At 38.8% G+C, this 21,892-nt stretch overlaps 1 protein-coding gene across 1 annotated transcript in view; it reads right to left on the bottom strand.

Moving 5' to 3' along the window:
- The window catches only part of LOC132892753 (alpha-2-macroglobulin-like protein 1), a 38,991-nt gene that overhangs the window by 15,666 nt on the left and 1,433 nt on the right, over positions 1-21,892 (bottom strand). The window contains exons 2-19 of the mRNA XM_060931115.1: positions 20,311-20,491; positions 19,366-19,519; positions 15,186-15,238; positions 14,430-14,450; positions 14,113-14,281; positions 11,763-11,847; positions 11,083-11,209; positions 10,708-10,822; positions 9,015-9,124; positions 8,426-8,596; positions 7,122-7,655; positions 6,385-6,448; positions 6,052-6,200; positions 4,593-4,742; positions 2,523-2,693; positions 2,130-2,208; positions 1,903-2,032; positions 1,598-1,823 (exon numbers count right to left, since the gene is read on the bottom strand). Coding sequence (XP_060787098.1) covers positions 1,598-1,823; positions 1,903-2,032; positions 2,130-2,208; positions 2,523-2,693; positions 4,593-4,742; positions 6,052-6,200; positions 6,385-6,448; positions 7,122-7,655; positions 8,426-8,596; positions 9,015-9,124; positions 10,708-10,822; positions 11,083-11,209; positions 11,763-11,847; positions 14,113-14,281; positions 14,430-14,450; positions 15,186-15,238; positions 19,366-19,519; positions 20,311-20,491 — 2,689 coding nt within the window. The remainder of the gene's footprint in view (positions 1-1,597; positions 1,824-1,902; positions 2,033-2,129; positions 2,209-2,522; positions 2,694-4,592; positions 4,743-6,051; positions 6,201-6,384; positions 6,449-7,121; positions 7,656-8,425; positions 8,597-9,014; positions 9,125-10,707; positions 10,823-11,082; positions 11,210-11,762; positions 11,848-14,112; positions 14,282-14,429; positions 14,451-15,185; positions 15,239-19,365; positions 19,520-20,310; positions 20,492-21,892) is intronic.

Genomic DNA, 21,892 nt, shown 5'->3' with positions numbered 1-21,892 from the left:
TTCCACAATGCTCCAGACCTCACGATCAGATCTCACAAGACCTCACTTCTCTTTTCCATCATAAACAATTCCATAATATCTGGTCATGGACTGGGAACATTCAAGACAGAAGACTAAAGACTTAAGCACTTGAATTAGCACCTTGGTGTTCTCAATTATTTTAATCATTTTTGTCTTTTGTTTTCTTTTCCTACTGTACTAATCTTTTCAGCAGGGGATTTAGACTGATGGTAGTCTTAGTCCTTGACCTAGTGAACTAGCATCTGTAAGTAAGAGTCTGTGCTAAATGCTATAAATGTAAATGTGAAATTTTTCTGAAGACAAGTGTGCCTGTGGGACAAACAATGGAGATCAGTGATTGGGTGTCAGGAATAATGGTGTTGAGTCATTGGGTGTTGGGAATGATGGAGATCTGTGACTGGGTGTTGGGAGTAATGGGGATCAGTGAGTGGGAATAATGGAGATTGGTGATTGGGTGTTGGGAATAATGAAGATCATGGATTGGGTGTTGGGAATAATGGTGTTGTGTGACTGGGCACTGGGAATCATGGAGATCAGTGATTGGGTGTTGGGAATAATGGGGATCAGTGATTAGGTGTTGGGAATCATGGGGATGGGTGATTGGGTGATGGGAATAATGGATATCACAGATTGGGTGTTGGGAATAATGGAGATCACGGATTGGGTGTTGGGAATAATGGTTTTAAGTGACTGGGCATTGGGAATAATGGAGATCAGTGATTGGGTGTTGGAAATAATGGAGATCAGTAATTGGGTGTTGGGAATAACGGGGATCAGTGATTGGGTATTGGGAATAATGGAGATCACAAAGTGGGAGTTGGGAATAATGGGGATTAGTGATTGGGTGTTGGGAATAATTTTGATCAGTGATTGGGTGATGGGAACAATGGGGATCAGTGATTGTGCGTTGGGAATAATGGAGACCAGTAATTGGGTGTTGGGAATAACGGGGATTAGTGATTGGGTGCTGGGAATCATGAGGAGCAGTGATTGGGAATAATAGAGATTGGTGATTAGGAGTTGTGAATAATGGGGATTCATGATTGGGTGTTGGGAGTAATGGGGATCAGTGATTGTGTGTTGGGAATAATGGAGATCAGTGATTGGGTGGTGGGAATAATGGGAATCATGGATTGTATGTTGGGAATAATGGTGTTGAGTGACTGGGCATTGGGATTTGTGGGGATTGGTGATTGAGTGTTGGGAATAATGGAGATTGCTGACTGTGTGTTGGGAATATCAGCTTGTGGAAGTTCAACTCAGTCAGGCTTTACACAGTGTTGATGAGTTTTATAACCAGCAGTGAGCTGAAGAGCTGTATCGAGTGCAGGACAGTTGCAAATATCTGCTCAAAAAGTTGTTAGATTTATTCCTGGGCTCTTTTTAAAATAAAGTTGCTAAAGGAGTCCAAAACATCCCCAAATCTACTAATGGAGTCACTGAGTGTCAGAAATCTTTAGAGGAAACTGAAATCCATCTGAATATCGTGTTCTATTAATACGATGCTGCCATAGTACACACACATGAGAAATGACTGTCTTGAGAAAATATAATTCGAAGAAATGAGTCAGCTCACCATCATACAGCTTTGGAGATAGTTGAAGACAGTGGCCTTGAGTGTGAACACTTCTCCTCGGATGACGGAGCTTGGCATGGTGAGGCTCACAAAGAAAGGCTGGAAGGCAGTGAGCTCAGCTTTCAGGGCGACTCCGAACCCAATGGGCGACGTACAAAATGCATCAGCCTGCCACGTAGTGATGGAGTCCGGGACTGTTTTCGTAAGGGATTTCACTCCATACAAACTGTAGAGGAAAAACAACGACTCAATAACCCAGACTGCAAAAAAGTGGAAAACCCACTTAAACAACATTCATTACACACCTGACTGAAACGAGATCCCAAACCCATGTCTCTGGGAAATATTTGCGGATGGTAACAACTGGTTCGGCAGGACTGCTCTCAGCTAAAGTAGCCTCTTTTTCAAAGGCAGCCGGTTGTTCTATGCCTGGTTCTGTGGATAGAAAAACAATTTGTAAGCTGTATAACAATGTAAAGTACTGTATATGTATTAATTGTAAAAGAAATGTGACCTAAAAACAACCACTCACTCCTAAAATATGGTAAAATATCAGGGCACACAGAAGGGCTTCTGATATCAGCATTGGTCAGAATCTTGATCCCAACATCCTGAGAGGAAACACAAAATAGTATCACAGCCACACTTGTGCCAAAAACATTACATCTTACAATATATCACTACAAGCGGAAGAGAATTACCAGATTGTCATCTACCAAAAGAAAAATACTGCCTGTCTTTATCTGGGTCATAAACCTCCTGTGAGTGTTGAATATGTTACGCCTAAATGACTACCTTCTGACCAATCACAATTCAGCAGTACTGTGATATTTAATGTATCGTATAACTGATTATCGTTACATGCCTAATCACGAAGGATTAGAGATCCAATGACACCAACGTGTACTCTTAGAAAAAGTCTTACTTTAAAGACGTTGTACACGTCGACTTTTTCATAGATAGGAAAATAAGGAATCGATCTTGATATTCTCTGGAGTTCAAGGGGAGGTGGCTTCCTCACGCATGGGTATAAATCCTCATCATCGATCTTGTAGGGATATCCTGATAACATCTGGAAAGGCAGCATTGCGAACACCTGGAATGACAGCATGGCATTATTCCACATTACCGGTATGTGTGGCGTTGTGATCCCTTTTAAATACGACATTAGGGTTCAACAAGTCCATTGGGAATAAGTGTGAATAAATGAGTCAGTAAATGAATCAAAATAAATTACTAATCAAATATTAAGAAGAGAACGTTAAACATTAAACATCTGTGTTTTATATGTATATATAGGGTTTTCACACACAGCAGTCTCTAGAGGATCTGTGTAAAGAATGGTGCGAAAAACAAAAAACAAACATCGAGTGAGTGAGCGACAGTTCTGTGGGTGGAAACAAACACCTTGTTGATAAGAGAGCTCAGAGGAAAATGGACAGGTTTGTTCAAGCTTTTTGGCCAGGAAGGATATAGTAACTCATATAATCACGCTTTACAACCGTGGTGAGCAGAAAAGCATCTCAGCATGCAACAGCAGAAGAACACATTGGGTTCCACTCCTGCAGCCAAGAACAGGGATCTTACAATCAACAACAAGTTCCTATTAAAGTGGCCGGTCAGTGAGTGAGTGTGTGTGTGTGTGTGTGTGTGTGTGTGTGGGGGGGGGGGGGGGGGGGGGGGGGGATATGTAAGGTTTTAATTGACTTAAGAGTTGATTTGGGGGGTTTTTTTTGTTGTTTTTTTTTCCAACCAAAATGCAGAATTATACATTTGCGACTGGTTTATCTGTGACGAATCTCAGTCATCCAGGTACATAGTAATCTGATTACTATGGTACAGAGGTACAGATTACTATGTACCTGGATGACTGAGATTCGTCACAGATATGTTTCTACGCACTTTGGGATGAGATCCCTTCGACTGGTGTGGGAGTATGAGAGGACTTCCAGAAAACTGGCAGACATCTTAGCCAGAGAGGATCGTTCATTTATGTCAACCTGGAACGACCATCACTGAACAGAGGTGGGTGTCTAACACATCTTTGATCAGCCACCTACAATGCAGCCATCAGCATTCTGATTCGGATTCTATGATGATCCATGAGAGGATAAATACTGGATACTCCCTATTAGTCAGACAGAACTGAGGAAGCCTTTCAGATGAGAGGCGAAACGTTTTCAAGAATCTTCAAGCAAGTCCAGTTGCTCTCTTCAACCAACCACAGATTTGCAACTGGTTGTTTCGTCCATGTCTTTTCATGTATTTTCATTTATTTTGAGTTTTTGCTGTCTGATATCACCAACAACAGATTAGATAATATGCTAAGGTGTTTAAAAAATATATCAAATTAAATATGGTTGAATTTTTAATTAAGTAACAAGAATTAATCATACTTTAAAAAAAAGAAACAATGAACAATTACCTCATGAAAATAGTAACTGCAAATTTTTTTATGTATCATTAATAAGGTCAGTATTTCTCACAAAGCATCACATTCATCTGTAAAATTGTATTTATTAAATAAATCCCAAAACATTTTGAAACCTAAATTTGTTTTTCAGTGACAGTGATATCAAATTCACCTCACATTTAAGGTATAAAGTTTTAAATATACTCATATTCAGGATCAACTTAATATTTGTCCATTTTTATATAATTCAGGTTTGTTTGGGGGGGTTTTTTGCATGATATAATCATGGAAAAAAAAACACACATTTTTTTTACCCAACTGTATGGAAAATAATCTAATCTAAATAATCAAATTCAAATTTTCAAGTCTTCAGAAAATTAATTGAGTAACAAAGCGAAGACAAAAATACATTTCCATTAGTAATTATTGTCTAAAAAATTTAGCAAAATTCTTCCAGCTTTACTGTAGTTTTAGCCCTGATCTGTAACAGTTCTGGGCCTTGAACTTACAACCTCTCGTTATTACACATTCAGAATGAACTGAATGACTGAAATGATGGACGTTTCATAACTTTGAACTCACAGATTCGATGGTGACGTCTTTCTCCGGTTGCAGCAGCAGCAGACTTTTATCAATGGCTCTCACTGAACATAGTGAACCTGGAGCGGCTCTCAGGGTCAGTGACGTCTGCTCACCAGGAAGCTCAGAAGGAGACTTGAAATTCAGAGACACCTGAAAAATCGTGACAAAAATAAGTAAGCAAGTAAATAAAACCTCTGGTTAGAGCAAGAAGAACCATTTGTCTGAAGGTACTGATAAGTTAAAGGTGATATAATATTTTTTTGACATCACAGTGATGGGCGGCACGGTGGTGTAGTGGTTAGCGCTGTCGCCTCACAGCAAGAAGGTCCGGGTTCGAGCCCCGTGGCCGGCGAGGGCCTTTCTGTGCGGAGTTTGCATGTTCTCCCCGTGTCCGCGTGGGTTTCCTCCGGGTGCTCCGGTTTCCCCCACAGTCCAAAGACATGCAGGTTAGGTTAACTGGTGACTCTAAATTGAGCGTAGGTGTGAATGTGAGTGTGAATGGTTGTCTGTGTCTATGTGTCAGCCCTGTGATGACCTGGCGACTTGTCCAGGGTGAACCCCGCCTTTCACCTGTAGTCAGCTGGGATAGGCTCCAGCTCGCCTGCGACCCTGTAGAACAGGATAAAGCGGCTAGAGATAATGAGATGAGATGAGATCACAGTGATGGCTGGTCATGAAAAATAAATAGAAGATATGAAATCTAACATCTGTCAGATGCTACGGTACATTTAGCAGAAACCTAACACGACTCATCACTCTAAACATGGTGTGAAGCATGGTGGTAGTAGCATCATGTCATGGGGTGTTTCATCAGCAGGGACAGGGAAACTGATCAGGGTTGAGGGCAAGATGGATGGAGAAAAATACATAGCAATCCTCCACAACAAAAGTCAACAAAAGACTTGAGGACAATAACGCTGAGCATAATGCAAAAGCTGCACTGAAGGAGTGGCTCTAAACCAAGAACCTGAAGGGAAGACTTGAAAATTGCTGTTCATCCAGGGTTGCCATACAATCTTGATCAAGAAGCAGAAAGTTTTACATCCAATCACAGTAATGATGTTAACAAATAAATCAGACAATACACAGGGAGTTTAGTGAAATCCCCAGAGTTGTGGTCTTGACTGGTCTTGAAATAAAATCCCGAGTCCTCTATGTCTGAGACTGAAAGAAGACCAAGTAAAAATGTGGTCAATTCTGAGACGAGACCAAGACCTTCAAAAAGTGGTCTTGAGACTGGTCTCGAGTTCTACAGCACTATCGTCCATCAACATGGCATCACTCAGGGGTCCAAACAAATCCTTTAAAATGATAGTTAAATATAGTAACACTACATTCCACCTCTGGATAAAGATAATTACTCGGGCTGCTACAAAGAATCAACAAAATAAAATTAAAAAGTCAATAATCAAAAAACATCCTCAGCAACTTAAGAATAAAACTCGACTAAATGTCTGACCTTGTTAGGCAAACATAGCTGAACGGCGTAGTTCCTGCTGTCTGCCACAGCTTCACCATTGGGAAGGAGTGTGTACAGGACCACCTGAGCGACTGGAGACATCTTTTCTACATTCTTCAGTGAGAAAAGCACTCTACCTCTGAGCTCATCTACAAAACAAATCAACTTTCAACATTGTGCACTGGCCACCAGGACATGATCATTTAAAAGCTTATAAACATATCGTCATAAGATTGTCAGTCACTAATATCGAATCAAAGTCCTGCAGCATTTATTGTTACAAAATACATGTTGTGCAAGTTACGGGGAGTGTGTTAAGGATTGTTTACAAACCTCCTCTAGGGCTGATGCTCAACAAGACATGCCCTTGTTGAACCAGGTGTCCTCTGGACATCACCTACAGACAGACAGACAGACAGACAGACAGACAGACAGACAGACAGGAGAACGAGATGTTCAAAACATTAATGCATGATGAGACAAACTGTTCTTGCACAAAGATGACTGACTAATGGATTTGATTAACGTTTTAAATACAGTTCATAATAAAGTTAAAATACACAAAAGACCTTATCAGTTGTACAACGTATTACATTTCTATATAAAATGAAAATATACCAGTTATGATCTTTGTAACTTGTAAAGATGAGGTTTAACTGAAAAATATGTTGTGAGTAAAAGGCCTGAGCCTTTATCAGTACAAAACTTCTGTTCGGTTTGAAATCCTTGTAAAGTATAAACTTTTTAAAATGAAATGTTTGACTCAAGTACAGTCAAACATTTCATTTCTGAGTAAAGATCACCACAAGGGTTATCTGCACAACAAATTCATTAACTAAGTAAGATTCAATGAAAAAAAAAAAATCTGTCCAAGTGATCAAGTAACTTGCATGCTTTTTAATGTCTGATATGTGTGTTAAAATGTGTGTGAAGTCATTTTGCCATAATTGATTAATCATTAAAATCTTTACTTGCATCCCAGTTAACTACTAAAAAACTATTATGTGTTCTAAAATTTCTCATTTACAATCCCATGATACAATGTGATTTTAAAAAAAAGCCAGACGCACCATGTAGTAGAAGGCAATCTTGACATATCTGGGACTGGGTGGCTTGATTGGGTCAAAGGGTAGTTCGATTGGGTCAAAGGGTAGTTTGCGTTGCTGAATGGGTAGTTTGATAGGGTCAATGGGTGGCTTGGTAGGCTTAATGGGTAGTTTGATAGGCTTAATGGGTAGTTTGATAGGCTTAATGGGTAGTTTGATAGGGTCAATGGGTAGCTCGGTAGGCTCAATGGGTAGTTTGATAGGGTCAATGGGTGGCTCGGTAGGCTCAATGGGTAGTTTGATGGGCTTAATGGATGGCTTGATTGGGTCAACGGGTAGTTCGAATGGATCCCAGGGTCTGAATGAGTCTTTTATCACAAACTGAGCCGTAACAAGAGCAATTCCATCACAGCTGAAAGGCTCTGAGATGCTCTTCAGTTCAATAAAGCTCTGGCTCTTGGAGTAGAACGGCTGAAGAGTGAGGTAGGCGGTGGGGTAGTATGGGTTGAGCTGATTATCTTCAAATAGAACTGGTTTCTCAGTCTTTTCATATTGTGCCTAAAAAGATCAAGAGAAAAACAGGAAACAAAGCATCAGGACATGATACCACAGTGCTGTTCAGTTCTGGACTGTGATTGGTCAGAAGGTGTTGATTAATTTTCTATAGCAGCAGCTCTGACAGCTCTGAGTTATATTAATGCACTACTTCTAATATTTTAAAGGAGCCTCCAGTGTTGGCTCTTTGTAACAAGTAAAGCTGGAACTCAAAGTTTTCTGACACCTTCAGGACATAGAAGTTTACACTTTGTGGTTTCTAAGTAACATGACCTTTTTTTTGTCTTATTAACTTTTAGAGAGAGAAAAAAAACTGGTGAGGGAACGACTGTTTATCGCTGCTATAACATAACTGAGAACAGGAACTAACTTGTTTTATGGATATTACACAACATTACATCACTATAAATGAATAAAAGTACACTTGTAATGCTTTAATTAATTTAAAAAATGTAGTCCTTGCTGTGGTATAAGAGGAATATTCAATACTCTTCAGAACAGGCTGTTAGAGGAAAATAATCAACTTCAGGGTGGTAACAGTAAGTGCTTCATCTTTATTTATTATAAGTCTATAATATTTATTGAAAACACAGATTCACTACATTTCATGGTGGCAAAATTCTGTGAAGCAAATTTGTTTTTAAAAAATGAAAATTAGTCACATTTTTTTCACATAACTAAATCTCTATGAACATGTGGGCCTTTTTATTTCACAGGAACTGAACATAAAGGGTTTTTTTTTGTCTAAAAAAGGAAACAAAGACTCCGCCCACCTTTAAACTGACTTGCTGCTGACCCCATGGTTTGGCGTCGAAGGAAAACGATGCGATCCCGTCGTCATTTGTAACCAGCGTCTGAACTGAGTTTATATTATTGCCGTAATTGAGAGTCAGATATACGGGTTTCTTTTTCACGGGATTGGAGTTCGGGTCGGTCACTTCGATCTACAGAGAAGGATAAAAATGTACATCAGAGGAAAATGTCAGAATAAAACGAAAGCCTCAAATCATCCAAGCTAGAGTAGAAAGAAGAAAATAGACTCGATGGACTGTAATAAACAGTACAGAATACTGAGTTTAATTACACAACGGTTACCATAGTAACTACCGTAGTAAATTGTTAACTAGCTAGCTAGCATGGTCAACTCCGAGAGTTAATGACACAATATCCTGTAAAAGTTTCCAAATGTTAGTGAACCTGTTAATAGAACTTTATACTGGTTTTAAGTACACAATATGAGAGATTAGTCAGTGTTTATTGGCTGGCTAGCAAATCTGGATAATTAGTATAGTTCACCTAACCAGCATGGTTAACTAGTACACTAGCACCATGTAATGACGAAGAGGTCCGTGTCATAATTACCTTTCCTTCATACATCATTCCAGGCTTATAGGTTGTTGGTGAATCGACAAATGAAATCATGACCATATTATTTGTTATTTGAGAGTTTCCTGAACCCTGCATAATCACACCTGCAAGATAAATAAATGTAAAAACAATTACATTCCTGCTTACGCCAGAATGACATAAATGAAGTTGGTCGTCAAAGACAAGTTTGAGGCAGAGATTCCTTTTATTTTGCAACTGGAGCTACAGGCAAGTTTACTGCACGAAGCTAAAATGGTAGCTGGAATCTTTCTTTGGTAGCAACATTGTCCTCATAACACACACACACACACACACACACACACACACACACACACCTTCGTTTCACTATCCCAACCCTCACCTTAACCTCAGTAATGAAAAAGAAACTTTCTGGCTCTTTATTTATTTATTTTTATTTTTTAACACAACAGCAATTTCCTAATGGAGACCATCCAAATGTCCCCACAAGGTCAAAATTATCAGATTTTACTATCCTTGTGGGGACATTTGGTCCCCAGTAGTATATAAAAGCACACACACACACACACACACACACACACACACACACACACACACACACACACACACGTGGGATTACTATGAACAATATAAGACTTAAAGAAAAAAATTTATTTCACTTGAAAGAATTTAAGGCCAATATATCTGAAATTAGCAATAAAATCTAGAAACAGGCTTAAAATATTTGTATTGGTTTTATTTGCCAAAATAGAAGATATTCATGATATATTTATTTGAATATAAAATATATATTTGTAGTTTATGTAATCAATTTATTTATTTATTTATTTATTTATTCATTCATTCATTAAACACACATTTCTTGCATTTGCAGTGAAACACAGACTCTATGTGTAAACATCCAGGATAAACATTTATGATTTAGAAGAAGAACTTTATTTATCACACTTAAACTTGTGAAATTCCTCCTCTGTATTTAACCCAACTGAAGCAGTGAACACACACATGCACACACACGTGAGCAATGAGCACACACACACACACACACACACACACACCCAGAGCAGTGGGCAGCCATGCTAACAGCGCCCCTTTGCCCAGAACCTTCTTGCTGTGAGGTGACAGTGCTAACCACTCCACCACCATGCTGCCCATCTTATTATTATTATTATTATTATTATTATCTCATCTCATTATCTCTAGCCGCTTTATCCTTCTACAGGGTCGCAGGCAAGCTGGAGCCTATTCCAGCTGACTACGGGCGAAAGGCGGGGTTCACCCTGGACAAGTCACCAGGTCATCACAGGGCTGACACATAGACACAGACAACCATTCACATTCACACCTACGGTCAATTTAGAGTCACCAGTTAACCTAACCTGCATGTCTTTGGACTGTGGGGGAAACCGGAGCACCCGGAGGAAACCCACACGGACACGGGGAGAACATGCAAACTCCACACAGAAAGGCCCTCGCCGGCCACGGGGCTCGAACCCAGGACCTTCTTGCTGTGAGGCGACAGCGCTAACCACTACACCACCGTGCCGCCCCTATTATTATTATTATTATTATTATTATTTCATTTATAATAAATATTTTAATGTGTCAAGACCTGATATGAAGGAATAATAATAATAATAATAATAATAATAATAATAATGAAGGCGTTATTATTAAAGGCTTGGATTTGGATTTAGGAATCTCTTACCAGTGCCGGATTCTTCCACCTCGGTCTGAACAGTGAGTGTTCTTTGATAGCGTGAATTCCTTATGTCAAACTCATTCAGACTTAAAACATGTTGTGCACATCCCGTCCTGTCAGTCTAAAGCAGAAAAAAGGTCCATCACTAAACACCGATCATGGTTGTTTTAATCCTGATGCATGTACTGTGATTAGCATCAGGAGTGGGATTTTAAAAGAATGTTCCCGTGGAGAGCTCTAAGTGACAATAACTTTAATGTAAAGCATTACAGCTAAGTGTTTATCAGTCAGGTTAAAGGGAGCAAAAGGGTTGGAAGTGTAGCAACTTTACTTCGGAGCACTGTCTGTTGATTTTTGAGAGTTTTGAGTCAGCAGACGAACCTGCAGGGTGTAATTTTTGCAGATGTCTGGTGGTGGTGGGCTTCCTCGTATGAAACCCCAGTAACTGTAACTGTTATGGCAGACCCTCGCCCTCACTGTACCAATCACAGGCTTCCCATACGTATATCTGCAGAGAATGGAACGCTAATATCATGGAGGAATACTTTTATAATATTATAATGAATAACAATATTGTTTTAAAAGTGAGATTTACATTATAGACATTATTACATGTACAGTGTCCACACTAAGCTGTTTGAAAAATATTATTAGCTATAAATCACCTCCAGAACCACTCCAATGTTTTAAACACCATTATCCTTCATCATATTCATCCATTAAACTGTTGCTGTTCCTGATCCTGTATATCAGTCCAATACAGTATCTCTGTCTAAAGCGTCTACACAGATCATCAATTAAAACCAATTAAGAGTGTTTAAACATTCGCTTTTTAAGATGTCATAAAATAAATTATGAGCTAGAGAGAGAGAGAGAGAGAGAGAGAGAGATTTTTAGAAAAACTTATCATTATAATGAATTAAACCATCTAAACATCTGGAGATGATTTATAGTATCTGATGCATGAAAGTGTTAATATGTTTTTACAATGGTATTGGTTCAAAAATGTACACATGACCTGGAGCGATGAACCAGACGTTTACTGAGTCATGAACACTCACTTTGCACACACTTTCAGGGTAGCGGACGTCTCCAGGATGGTTATAACTGGAGGAAGTTCCACCGTCACCTCAAACTTCGGCAGCACTGTACAAGAGGATAAACAGTGATGATGTGTCGGGCAAGATCATTTATTCCATGAAGATCTTATTTCAATCTCTTATTTTATTCAAAACAGTAAAAAGATTTGGGGGGAGGAGGGATATAGCCAGAAGCAGTGATCTCAGGGGTCCAAGCACTAATTTCTTGCCAACTGCAGAGTTGTTTGTGTAAAAGCGTCGAACGTTTCTATTTGAGGTAAGAACACAATATTCAAAAGAATGTTTACATTTAAAATCCAAAAGGATGCATCAATTCATTCATAAGTATTTGGATATTGATAAAGTTACATTCAGTTTTAGTTTGAGGGTAAAGGGTGTTGGAATTCCAGCACGTTCCCCACACCCCTTTTAAAGGGACCAAAAGTTAACATAACTGAACATAATTTAAATTGTCATTTTTAATACTTTGCTGTGAATCCTTTGGTTGCCTGAAGTCTGGAACGCATCAACATCGCCAGACATCTCCCCTGGTGATGTTCTGCCAGAACTTTACAGCAGCAGTCTTCAGTTCTTTCAGCAAGTGAAACGTAGCTCAACTAGATTCACGTCTGGTGATTGACTTGGTCATTGCAGGACATTCAACATCTTTTTCCTTCATAAGGTCTTGGGATGCTTTGAAAACATGCATCAGGTCTTCATCCATCTGCACTGTGAAGCTCCGGCCAATGAATTGTGAAGCATTTTTCTGAATGTGAGCAGATAATTTCACCTTGTACACTTCAGAACCCATCTTGCAGATTTCGTCAGCAGTCACATCATCAATAAATACCAGAGACCCAGTTTCAGTAGCACATCCATGCTGTAAGGTACAGTAAGTTGGGACAGGGGTGTGTTTACCACTGTGTTGCATCACCTCTACTTTTAATAACACTGTAAATATTTGGGAACTGAGGAGACCAATTGCTGTAGTTTTGAAAGAGAAATGTCGTCCCATTCTTGCCTGATATACAATTTCAGTTGTTCAACAGTTCGGGGTCTCCTTTGTCGTATTTTGAGCTTCATAATGCGCCAAATGTTTTAAATAGGAGACAGGTCTGGACTGCAGCAGGCCAGTTTAGCATCCAGACTCTTTTATTAAGGAGTCATGCAGTTGTAATCTGTGCAGAAAGCGGTTTGTCATTGTCTTGCTGACAGAAGGAAGGCCTTCCCTGAAAAAGATTTTGTCTGGATGGCAGCATGTTGCTCTGAAACGTGTTTATATCATTCAGCATTAATGATGCCTTCCCAGATCTACAAGCTACCCATGTCATGTGCACTAACGCCCCCTCATACCATCACAGACGCTGCTTTTGAGCTGTACACTGATAACAAGCCGGATGGTCCCTCTCCTCTTTAGCCTGGAGGACGTGGTGTCCATGATTTCTAAAAAGAATTTCTACTTTTGATTTGTCAGACCTCGGGACAGTTTTCCACTTCGCCTCAGTCCATCGTAAAAGAGCTCAGGCCCAGAGAAGGTGGTGGTGTTTCTGGATGTTGTTTATATCTGGTTTTAACTTGTGTTTGTGGATGCAGTAATGAAGTGTTTTCACAGATGATGGTTTTCTGAAGTGTTCCTGAGCCCATACAGTGATTTCCACTACAGACACGTGTCTGCTTTTAATGCAGTGTCTCCTGAGGGCCTGAAGATCACAGGCATCCAATGTCAGTTTTCAGCCTTGTAACTTGCATACAGAGATTTCTCCAGATTCTCTGAATCTTTTCATGATATTATGGACCATAGATGATGTGATCCCCAAATTCTTTGCAGTTTTACATTGAGGAACATAATTCTTAAATTGTTGCACTGTTTGTCTTTCACAGATCGGTGAACCCCGCCCCATCTTTACTTCTGACAGACTCCGCCTCTCTGGGATGCTCTTTTTATACCCAATCATCTTACTGACCTGTTGCCAATTAACCTAATTAGTTTTTTTTTTTAGCCGGATACAACTTTTTCAGTCTTTTGTTACCCCTGTCCCAACTTTTCTGAAACATGTTGCTGACATCAAATTTAAAAAAAAAATTAATTTCTCAGTTTCAACATTTGATATGTTGTCTTTGTACTATTTTCAATTAAGTATAGGGTTTCCATGATTTGCAAATCTTCACATTCTGTTTTTTTATGTTTTACACAGTGTCCCAACTGTTTTGGAATTGGGGTTGGACAAACATTGTATTTCAGGGTTTTTGGGTGAAGACAAAACCTTAATTGGTTGGTGTTTCCATCACTAAAATATTCTAAGTACATTAGTAAAAATAACCCAGGCCTGACCGTAGTCCTTGACTTCGAAGGTTTCTGCGATCTCGTCACGGTTGTTGTCCCAGACAGTAATGACATAAAATCCGTTTGTGGCCTCAGAGTTTATGGGATAAGACAGATCCACAAAACCGCTGTTCGTCGACACGTCCAACCACTGACCAATACGGTTTGAGTTCGGGTCCTAAAAATGAAATCCAAACACACAACATACATGATTTAGAGCTGAGAAATTTATTCAGAGAGTAAATGCACTTATTAATCTAAATATTTATTCTAAATATACGAAGATCTCAGATAATAAGTGCTGAATGTTGCTCCCAGCATCATACCCGCAGGTCTATTCTTGGAAACTGGAAAAAAGAAGAAAAAAGGGCTCTTATAAATGTGTTAAATATACAACTGTACAGTTATAGCAACTTATTATGAATCCTGAGTTCATAAATCATCAAGTTTTATATTCATCATGATTCCACTGTAATTCAGACACTAAATCCAGAAAAATTCCTTTAATTCTAATTCATTGTTATTTATTGTATTACTTATTTATATTTCTATTTTACTTACTTTCATTTTACATGACTTTTTAAATTATTAAAAATATTTTTACCTCTTTTAAATCTTTAACTTTTTAAACTTTTAAGTTGAAATTCAATCATAATTAGTTTTTATTTTTCTCTAATTTGCTTTGAAGCACTTGAAATATTCTGAATGTTTTTATCATTAAAATATTCTCTTCATATCGCATCATCAGTCCACATGATCTGCTACGAACTGTTTTTATTTTAACTATTATTCACTTCGACAAGGATCAGTGAGCACTGTGGAAAGATTACTGTATACATTCTTTTATTGGATGATTTTTTTTTTTACTGGGAATTACTCTAATTATACGATTCTTTTCTTTTCTTGTTTTGTATTTATTTTCAAGTTCTGCGATTAGTTTTCTAAAAGTGTATTAATGTTTACTTTTAATAATGCTTCCAAAGCAGTTTTATCAAATTGCACAAAAACAATAAGCAAGGTTATAATTACTGATGAATACATTTTTTTTTATGTATTGAGAGAAATGATAAAGGTTTTTGTACCGTCCGGTTGTTGGTGAAGAAATTGGAATCCAGAGAGACGACGCGGAACTTCACTGTAGGGAAGAAAAAAGATAATATCTATAAAGATGTTTCATGTCAATGTCTTTAACACATCCATCATTTACGGCGTAACTAGTAACTAAAGGCAGACAGACACATGACAATGAAAGGCACGAGGAACTGAAGAAAGAGACACATTCAAGATGTTAAACTGATAAGTTTTATAGCGTAGTACTTTTGAATTCTGGATTGTGGTTAGTGTGGATGAATTTTCTTCAGTGATTATAGAAAATCGTGCGCTGATTGGTCGAGAGATTCGGACTATTTCTCCATAATCACCTCGAGCGACTCTGCAAAATGGCGTCCAATCGCTTCATCACCATGAGGAAGAATTACAAATGATGAAAGAAAACGCTGTTCCTAAAAGCACTAAAGATGCTCCAAAGTTTGGTCTAAAACTATTCAAAGGGAAGGTGGGATTGGGATTTATTTTATCAATTTCAAAACAAAGTGTTTTATGTGACTCAGTGTAGATCAGTGACATACATGTCAACCTATACGGAATGTCCGTATTTTATACGGATTTGATGCAATAAACATAGTATACGGGCGTACAAATAAAGTTATATGGATTCTTTAAAAAAAACTTCAATATTTATTTAGAGCTATAATCAATTCCCACAATGATAAAAGAGCGCATAACATTTACAAACGTACTGTACACCACAGACAGCACAAACAGCCAGTAAAGAGTCTTATGAAATCGCGCGTTATCTTGTGGTAGCAAGACTTCATTCCACTTTTAATCATGCGCACACCGCATTGCGAGAATCCTGCCAACCGGGAAGTAACATTTTGTTTGAAACGCGTATTTCCACCTGAGCGACTTTCACTAGCGACTGAAAAGATTCTGAATGGGCGCTCCGGCAAGATCAACACAGACACTTGCTGTGACATGCAGCCTCGTGAGGTATTGGTGCAGAGCGCTAAAAAAGCTGTCATGGAGTACAATTCAGAACATTAGAGTGACACTTTGTGTTTTTGTCGAACATTGGAGCTTTGTATTCATTCTGAAGGTTTATTGTTATTAATATTGAATAAAAAGTAACTTGGATATATCATTGTTAATTATCATTCAAATTTTAGGTAAATTATTTTAATTTGCATCTTATACGGATTTTATAAGGGAAATACGGATTTTGGAGGTTGGTTATACAGGTTTGATTGACCAAAGGTTGACATGTATGCAGTGACACGAGTCTGCACCGCGCCTTTACTTGTCACATGTACACTCAAGCACAGTGAAATTCCTCCTTTGCATTTAACCCATTAAGAGGTGGACAAAGTCCCCAACTTCGTTACTTAAGTCAAAGTACAGATCCCGCGGTCAAATGTGACTCCGATACAAGTGAAAGTTGTACAGTCAAATTTTTACTTAAGTTAAAGTACTGAAGTACTTGCTTTTAAAAATACTTAAGTATTAAAAGTACATTTTCTGTCAATGCATTGTTGTATTATTGCCACAGCACTTACAAAACCTAACGCCTCTCAAGCAACCTACTGGATTTACTGACAAGCTTGTAGAACCTGTAGCGCTGAGGCTCCACCTGACATGCTAGCAAATTCTTTTCAAACTCAAAATCATATTAGGTAGCTAATGTCACTAGAAAAGAAAGATTTCTACATTCTGTTTATTTGGCAAGATTATGCTCAAACATTTCTGAAAGGACTTCAGATAAGTTAACGTTATTCATGTTCGCATAAGGGCGGCATGGTGGTGTAGTGGTTAGCGCTGTCGCCTCACAGCAAGAAGGTCCGGGTTCGAGCCCCGGGGCCGGCGAGGGCCTTTCTGTGTGGAGTTTGCATGTTCTCCCCGTGTCCGCGTGGGTTTCCTCCGGGTGCTCCGGTTTCCCCCACAGTCCAAAGACATGCAGGTTAGGTTAACTGGTGACTCTAAATTGAGCGTAGGTGTGAATGTGAGTGTGAATGGTTGTCTGTGTCTATGTGTCAGCCCTGTGATGACCTGGCGACTTCTCCAGGGTGTACCCCGCCTTTCGCCCGTAGTCAGCTGGGATAGGCTCCAGCTTGCCTGCGACCCTGTAGAAGGATAAAGCGGCTAGAGATAATGAGAATGAGATGTTCGCATAACTCTGTTTTTACATGCTAACTAACAGTGTCCAAGTTAACTAGCTATGTGTTATTGTTAGCCGTGGACAAGGCTACGGCAACTTGGTGGGAAAATCCATAGAAAGTCATTTGACTAACCAGACTGCATAGCTATTGCAATGTTATCGCTAGCTCTAAAAGCACAGACAACTTCACTGCAAGCTTTCTCTTGGAATAAAACGTTTATATCCCTCAATATGCTTCTGCAGGTTGGATGGCGAGTTTTTGTAGGTCGTGATGTGGTTCATTTTAGGCAAACAAAGCAAACATTTAAAGCGAAACAAATCTTCAATCCTTTCAGAAAACTGAAACATGGGTTCTAGGTAAAGCCATGAGTGTGTGCGTTCCCCAGAAGAACCGCCTCCTTCCATTCTGCCATCAACTGATTGTGTTCAAATAACGCTGCTGAGAAATCATTGAACTTGATTTTATCCAGTCTATGGATGTGACGTGACCCTAGTGATTACTGATCGGCTGTCTCAACGTCACCTGAGAAAAAAACAATCACGTTTTAGAAAAGAAAAGAAAAAACATCCGCTTTCAAAGCTGCTTCATGGTAATAAGTAATCAGGACCTTGATAGAAATGTAGTGGAGTGAAAAGTACGATATTTGTCTTTCAAATGTCATGAAGTTAAAGTCATAAGTTTCCAAAAAAAAATAAAAAATACTCAAGTACCGATACTCAGAAAGTGTACTTAAGTAAACGTACTTCATTACTGTCCACCTCTGCCATCTGAAGCAGTGAACACACCCAGAGCAGCGATGCTACAGCGGTTGGGGGTTCAGTGCCTTGCTCAAGGGCACTTCAGCTATGATACAGATGGAGAGGGAAGTTCTGTTCATTCACTCAAGTCCATTCACAGTTTTCCTGCTGATCCTGGAAATTGAACCAGGGACCCTTTGGGCCCAAGGCTGCTTCTCTAACCTTTAGGCCATTGCATGCCACATTTGAAGGCTGAAATAAATTATTTTTTAATACATTTCTTAACAATAATCACCTCTGTTTTTATACTAAAACAATTATCCGCCTTGGGCTCAGTGAATATCGGGAATTATTCTATCCACATTCACCGGATATGAGCAATCGCGCACTCTGATTGGCTACTCTACTACTAGGATATCAGCTCATATACTGTGAGTAGAGAAAAACAAAATGGTGGAGCATGTTCCTGAACCAACTGAGGACGAAATAAAAACTCTATTCGAAAACAAAATCCCAAAAGCTACAAAAAAAAACAAAGCAACAAAATATGGAATGAAAGTATTTGATGGTTAGAACTTATCTTTTTTATTTTTCAAGAATTATTATTATTATCGCATTTTTCACAAATAGCTCCTGTCATTTCACCGGTTTGTTTACATTCTAAACGGAAATTATTTTGTCGGATGTTTTGTATAAAGTTTTTATCTATCGAATTTGCAAAAAAAAATGCTCTGTTTCTCAAAATCCAGTGAATGTGGATAGAATAAAACAGTTATTCCACTCAATCTCGTTGTACATGGATTATAGTCAACTCTGTGCTACGCGTTTCATCATCTATCAGCTCATGTACGACTCGATTTTGTGGAATAACTGTTAAATAATAACCTCGACTTCATCTCGACTTTGTCTCGGTTATTATTCTCTGATATTCACTTCACCTTTAGTGAATAATTCTTAAAAAACAGCAGCTCTGACTGCAGCGCAGCTACAAATCACAGCTTTGTATTCATTATAATATGTTATAATTTCAACAATAGCAGCTCATTCACAGGAACTTGTACAGCAGACGCTCTGGATATAAATGAATAAAAACCGCTTATGTTTCAACATGGAAGGAGTCTCCAGCGTCAGCGCTTTGTAATAGTCAGAGGCGACGCTGTAACTCTAAAAGCGAGAACAAAGAGATGCTGGTGAAGGAACGAGTGTTTATAGCTGCTATAATGTAAGTGAGAACAAGAACTAATTTGCATCACAGATGTTCCACAATATTAAATTTAACTGTAAATAGATAAAAAAATATGACGCGTTACCCATTTGTCCCGGTTTGTAGATGGGTTTGTCGGTCTCGATGATGATCAGTTTAGCCGGAGGTCTGATGAGAATCTTTGTCGTCTTTTTCTGCGATGTCCTCCCTTTAATCTGAATGGTAATATCTGCCACTGATTCCACGCTTACGACAGGAACCTGTTCGAAACAAAACGGCTAAATCACCATGGTGTCTGCATGAGTAAATTATTATCATTCTCAGTATTCTATTATTTTTGTAGTATTAATAATTACAAAAATCAGTCTCTTTAATAGCAGTAAAATAATCTACAGTCATTAATCAGATGACTGCAAATTATGAAAAGTATTATCAAATGGCTTAATCAAATACTCAGTAAAACCATACAGTAATTAGAGAAAAAAATGAAAACCAGGCTTTAAAGCACAACACGTTGCTCTCTATAGTTACAGCATTTTATTTTATTTCATTTAAAGAGCATCACTGTTTTTTCCCTGATTCAACTCTTCAGCTAATAAACAGTTTTGCTCATTTGTTCAGTGAGTTCTCAGCACTGAAGATTTAAAAAAAAAAAAACTTAAAGGAGCAGTGTGTAATTTATTAGCGCCCTCTGCGGTCTGTGAGATGAATTACACACACTATAAAAACACTGAAGAGCTTTCAGCTCCTTCAAAATGCTCTGTTGAAATGATTACACATCTCATATGAAGTACTTTTTAAAGAACTGAGCCAGTGTGATCGGGGTGGGGGTGGAGCTAATTTCTGGGCTGGAAAAAAATATATATACATATAAACAGAAGCTTGAGGCAAATAAATGATTGAGTTATGTCCAATAGTTTGTATTGTAAATCATTTTATACATAAGTACGTTTAAGATTATAGACTAATCACAGGTCTAGAAACACTTTGAAACTTTGCAAGCTGCACCTTTAAGATGATGTAATGATGATGTCATATTGAGGAGTCTGACCTGAAATGTGACGCACTTGTAGTATTCTTGTATTATAAACCGTTCCTTCAGAATAGTGGTGGAGATTTCGTTATATTCCAGGGTCACATCCAGTTGAACGAATCGACGGGGTTTGACTGTGACACATAGTGTCTCCGTGGTGCCCCCTTCAGCCTGGGAGGTCACAGCCACAAGGTAAATGCTGAATGGAGACAAAAAAAGAAGGCTAATTCGTTTTTTTCTCTACTTAGCAATGTTCTGTGCTATTAATCCTGTCAGTCTCTTTACATCATACAGAAACAGAATTATAGCTCCAATCTGCCATTATATTCATCAATGATGATTATCTTCAATTATATTACTAAAGGTGAAGCACACGGAAGCTTGGAAAATATGCAGGGAATGAAACAGACAATAAAAAGGCTTTTACTTTCAAGGCAAAATGATTATAATGTACTGTATATAAGTGAGATTTTACTAAAATGTACAATTTTAGTCACAGAAATTAACAGAATTTCAGAGATTTTCTATTCAGATGTGTTTTTGGTCTTATTTTCTTTCAATAATCAATGAGAGTTATCTTGTAAAAATAAGAAACAGTTATACATAAGAAGAATTGTTGTATCCCTGCATGTTCCCAGGGCCCTATATTTTCAAATCTCTGTATTTCTGGTCCCTAACTTCCCAGTTCCATATCTGTCAAATGCCTATATTCCAAAAGTCCGATATTTCAGAGTCCTTATTATGCCAAGATCCTCTATTTCCAAATCCCTATATGCCCAACACTTTATGCTCCCAGGGCCATATATTCTTAAACCTTTGTATTCCCACGTCCCTATTCCCAAGGCCCTATATTCCCAAACCTTTGTATTCCCAAGTCCCTATTCCCAAGGCCCTATATTCCCAAACATTTGTATTCCCAAGTCCCTATTCCCTGGGTCCTATACTCCCAAACCTTTTTACTCCCAAGTCCCTATTCCCTGGGCCTTATATTCCCAAACCTTTGTATTCCCAAGTCCCTATTCCCTGGGCCCTATATTCCCAAACCTTTGTATTCCCAAGTCCCTATTCCCTGGGCCCTATATTCCCAAACCTTTTTATTCCCAAGTCCCTATTCCCTGGGCCTTATATTCCCAAACCTTTGTATTCCCAAGTCCCTATTCCCTGGGCCCTATATTCCCAAACCTTTGTATTCCCAAGTCCCTATTCCCTGGGCCCTATATTCCCAAACCTTTGTATTCCCAAGTCCCTATTCCCTGGGCCCTATATTCCCAAACCTTTGTATTCCTAAGTCCCTATTCCCTGGGCCTTATATTCCCAAACCTTTGTATTCCCAAGTCCCTATTCCCTGGGCCTTATATTCCCAAACCTTTGTATTCCCAAGTCCCTATTCCCTGGGCCCTATATTCCCAAACCTTTGTATTCCCAAGTCCCTATTCCCTGGGCCCTATATTCCCAAACCTTTGTATTCCCAAGTCCCTATCCCCAGGGTCCTATATTCCCAAATCTTTGTATTCCCAAGTCCCTATTCCCTGGGCCTTATATTCCCAAATCTTTGTATTCCCAAGGCCCTATTCCCAAGGCCCTATATTCCCAAACCTTT

The sequence above is a fragment of the Neoarius graeffei genome, chromosome 10 (genome assembly GCF_027579695.1).
Source record: "Neoarius graeffei isolate fNeoGra1 chromosome 10, fNeoGra1.pri, whole genome shotgun sequence".
Taxonomy (NCBI): domain Eukaryota; kingdom Metazoa; phylum Chordata; class Actinopteri; order Siluriformes; family Ariidae; genus Neoarius; species Neoarius graeffei.
The sequence above is the reverse complement of the archived record's forward strand: the minus strand, read 5'-3'. Positions and strand labels throughout refer to the sequence as shown.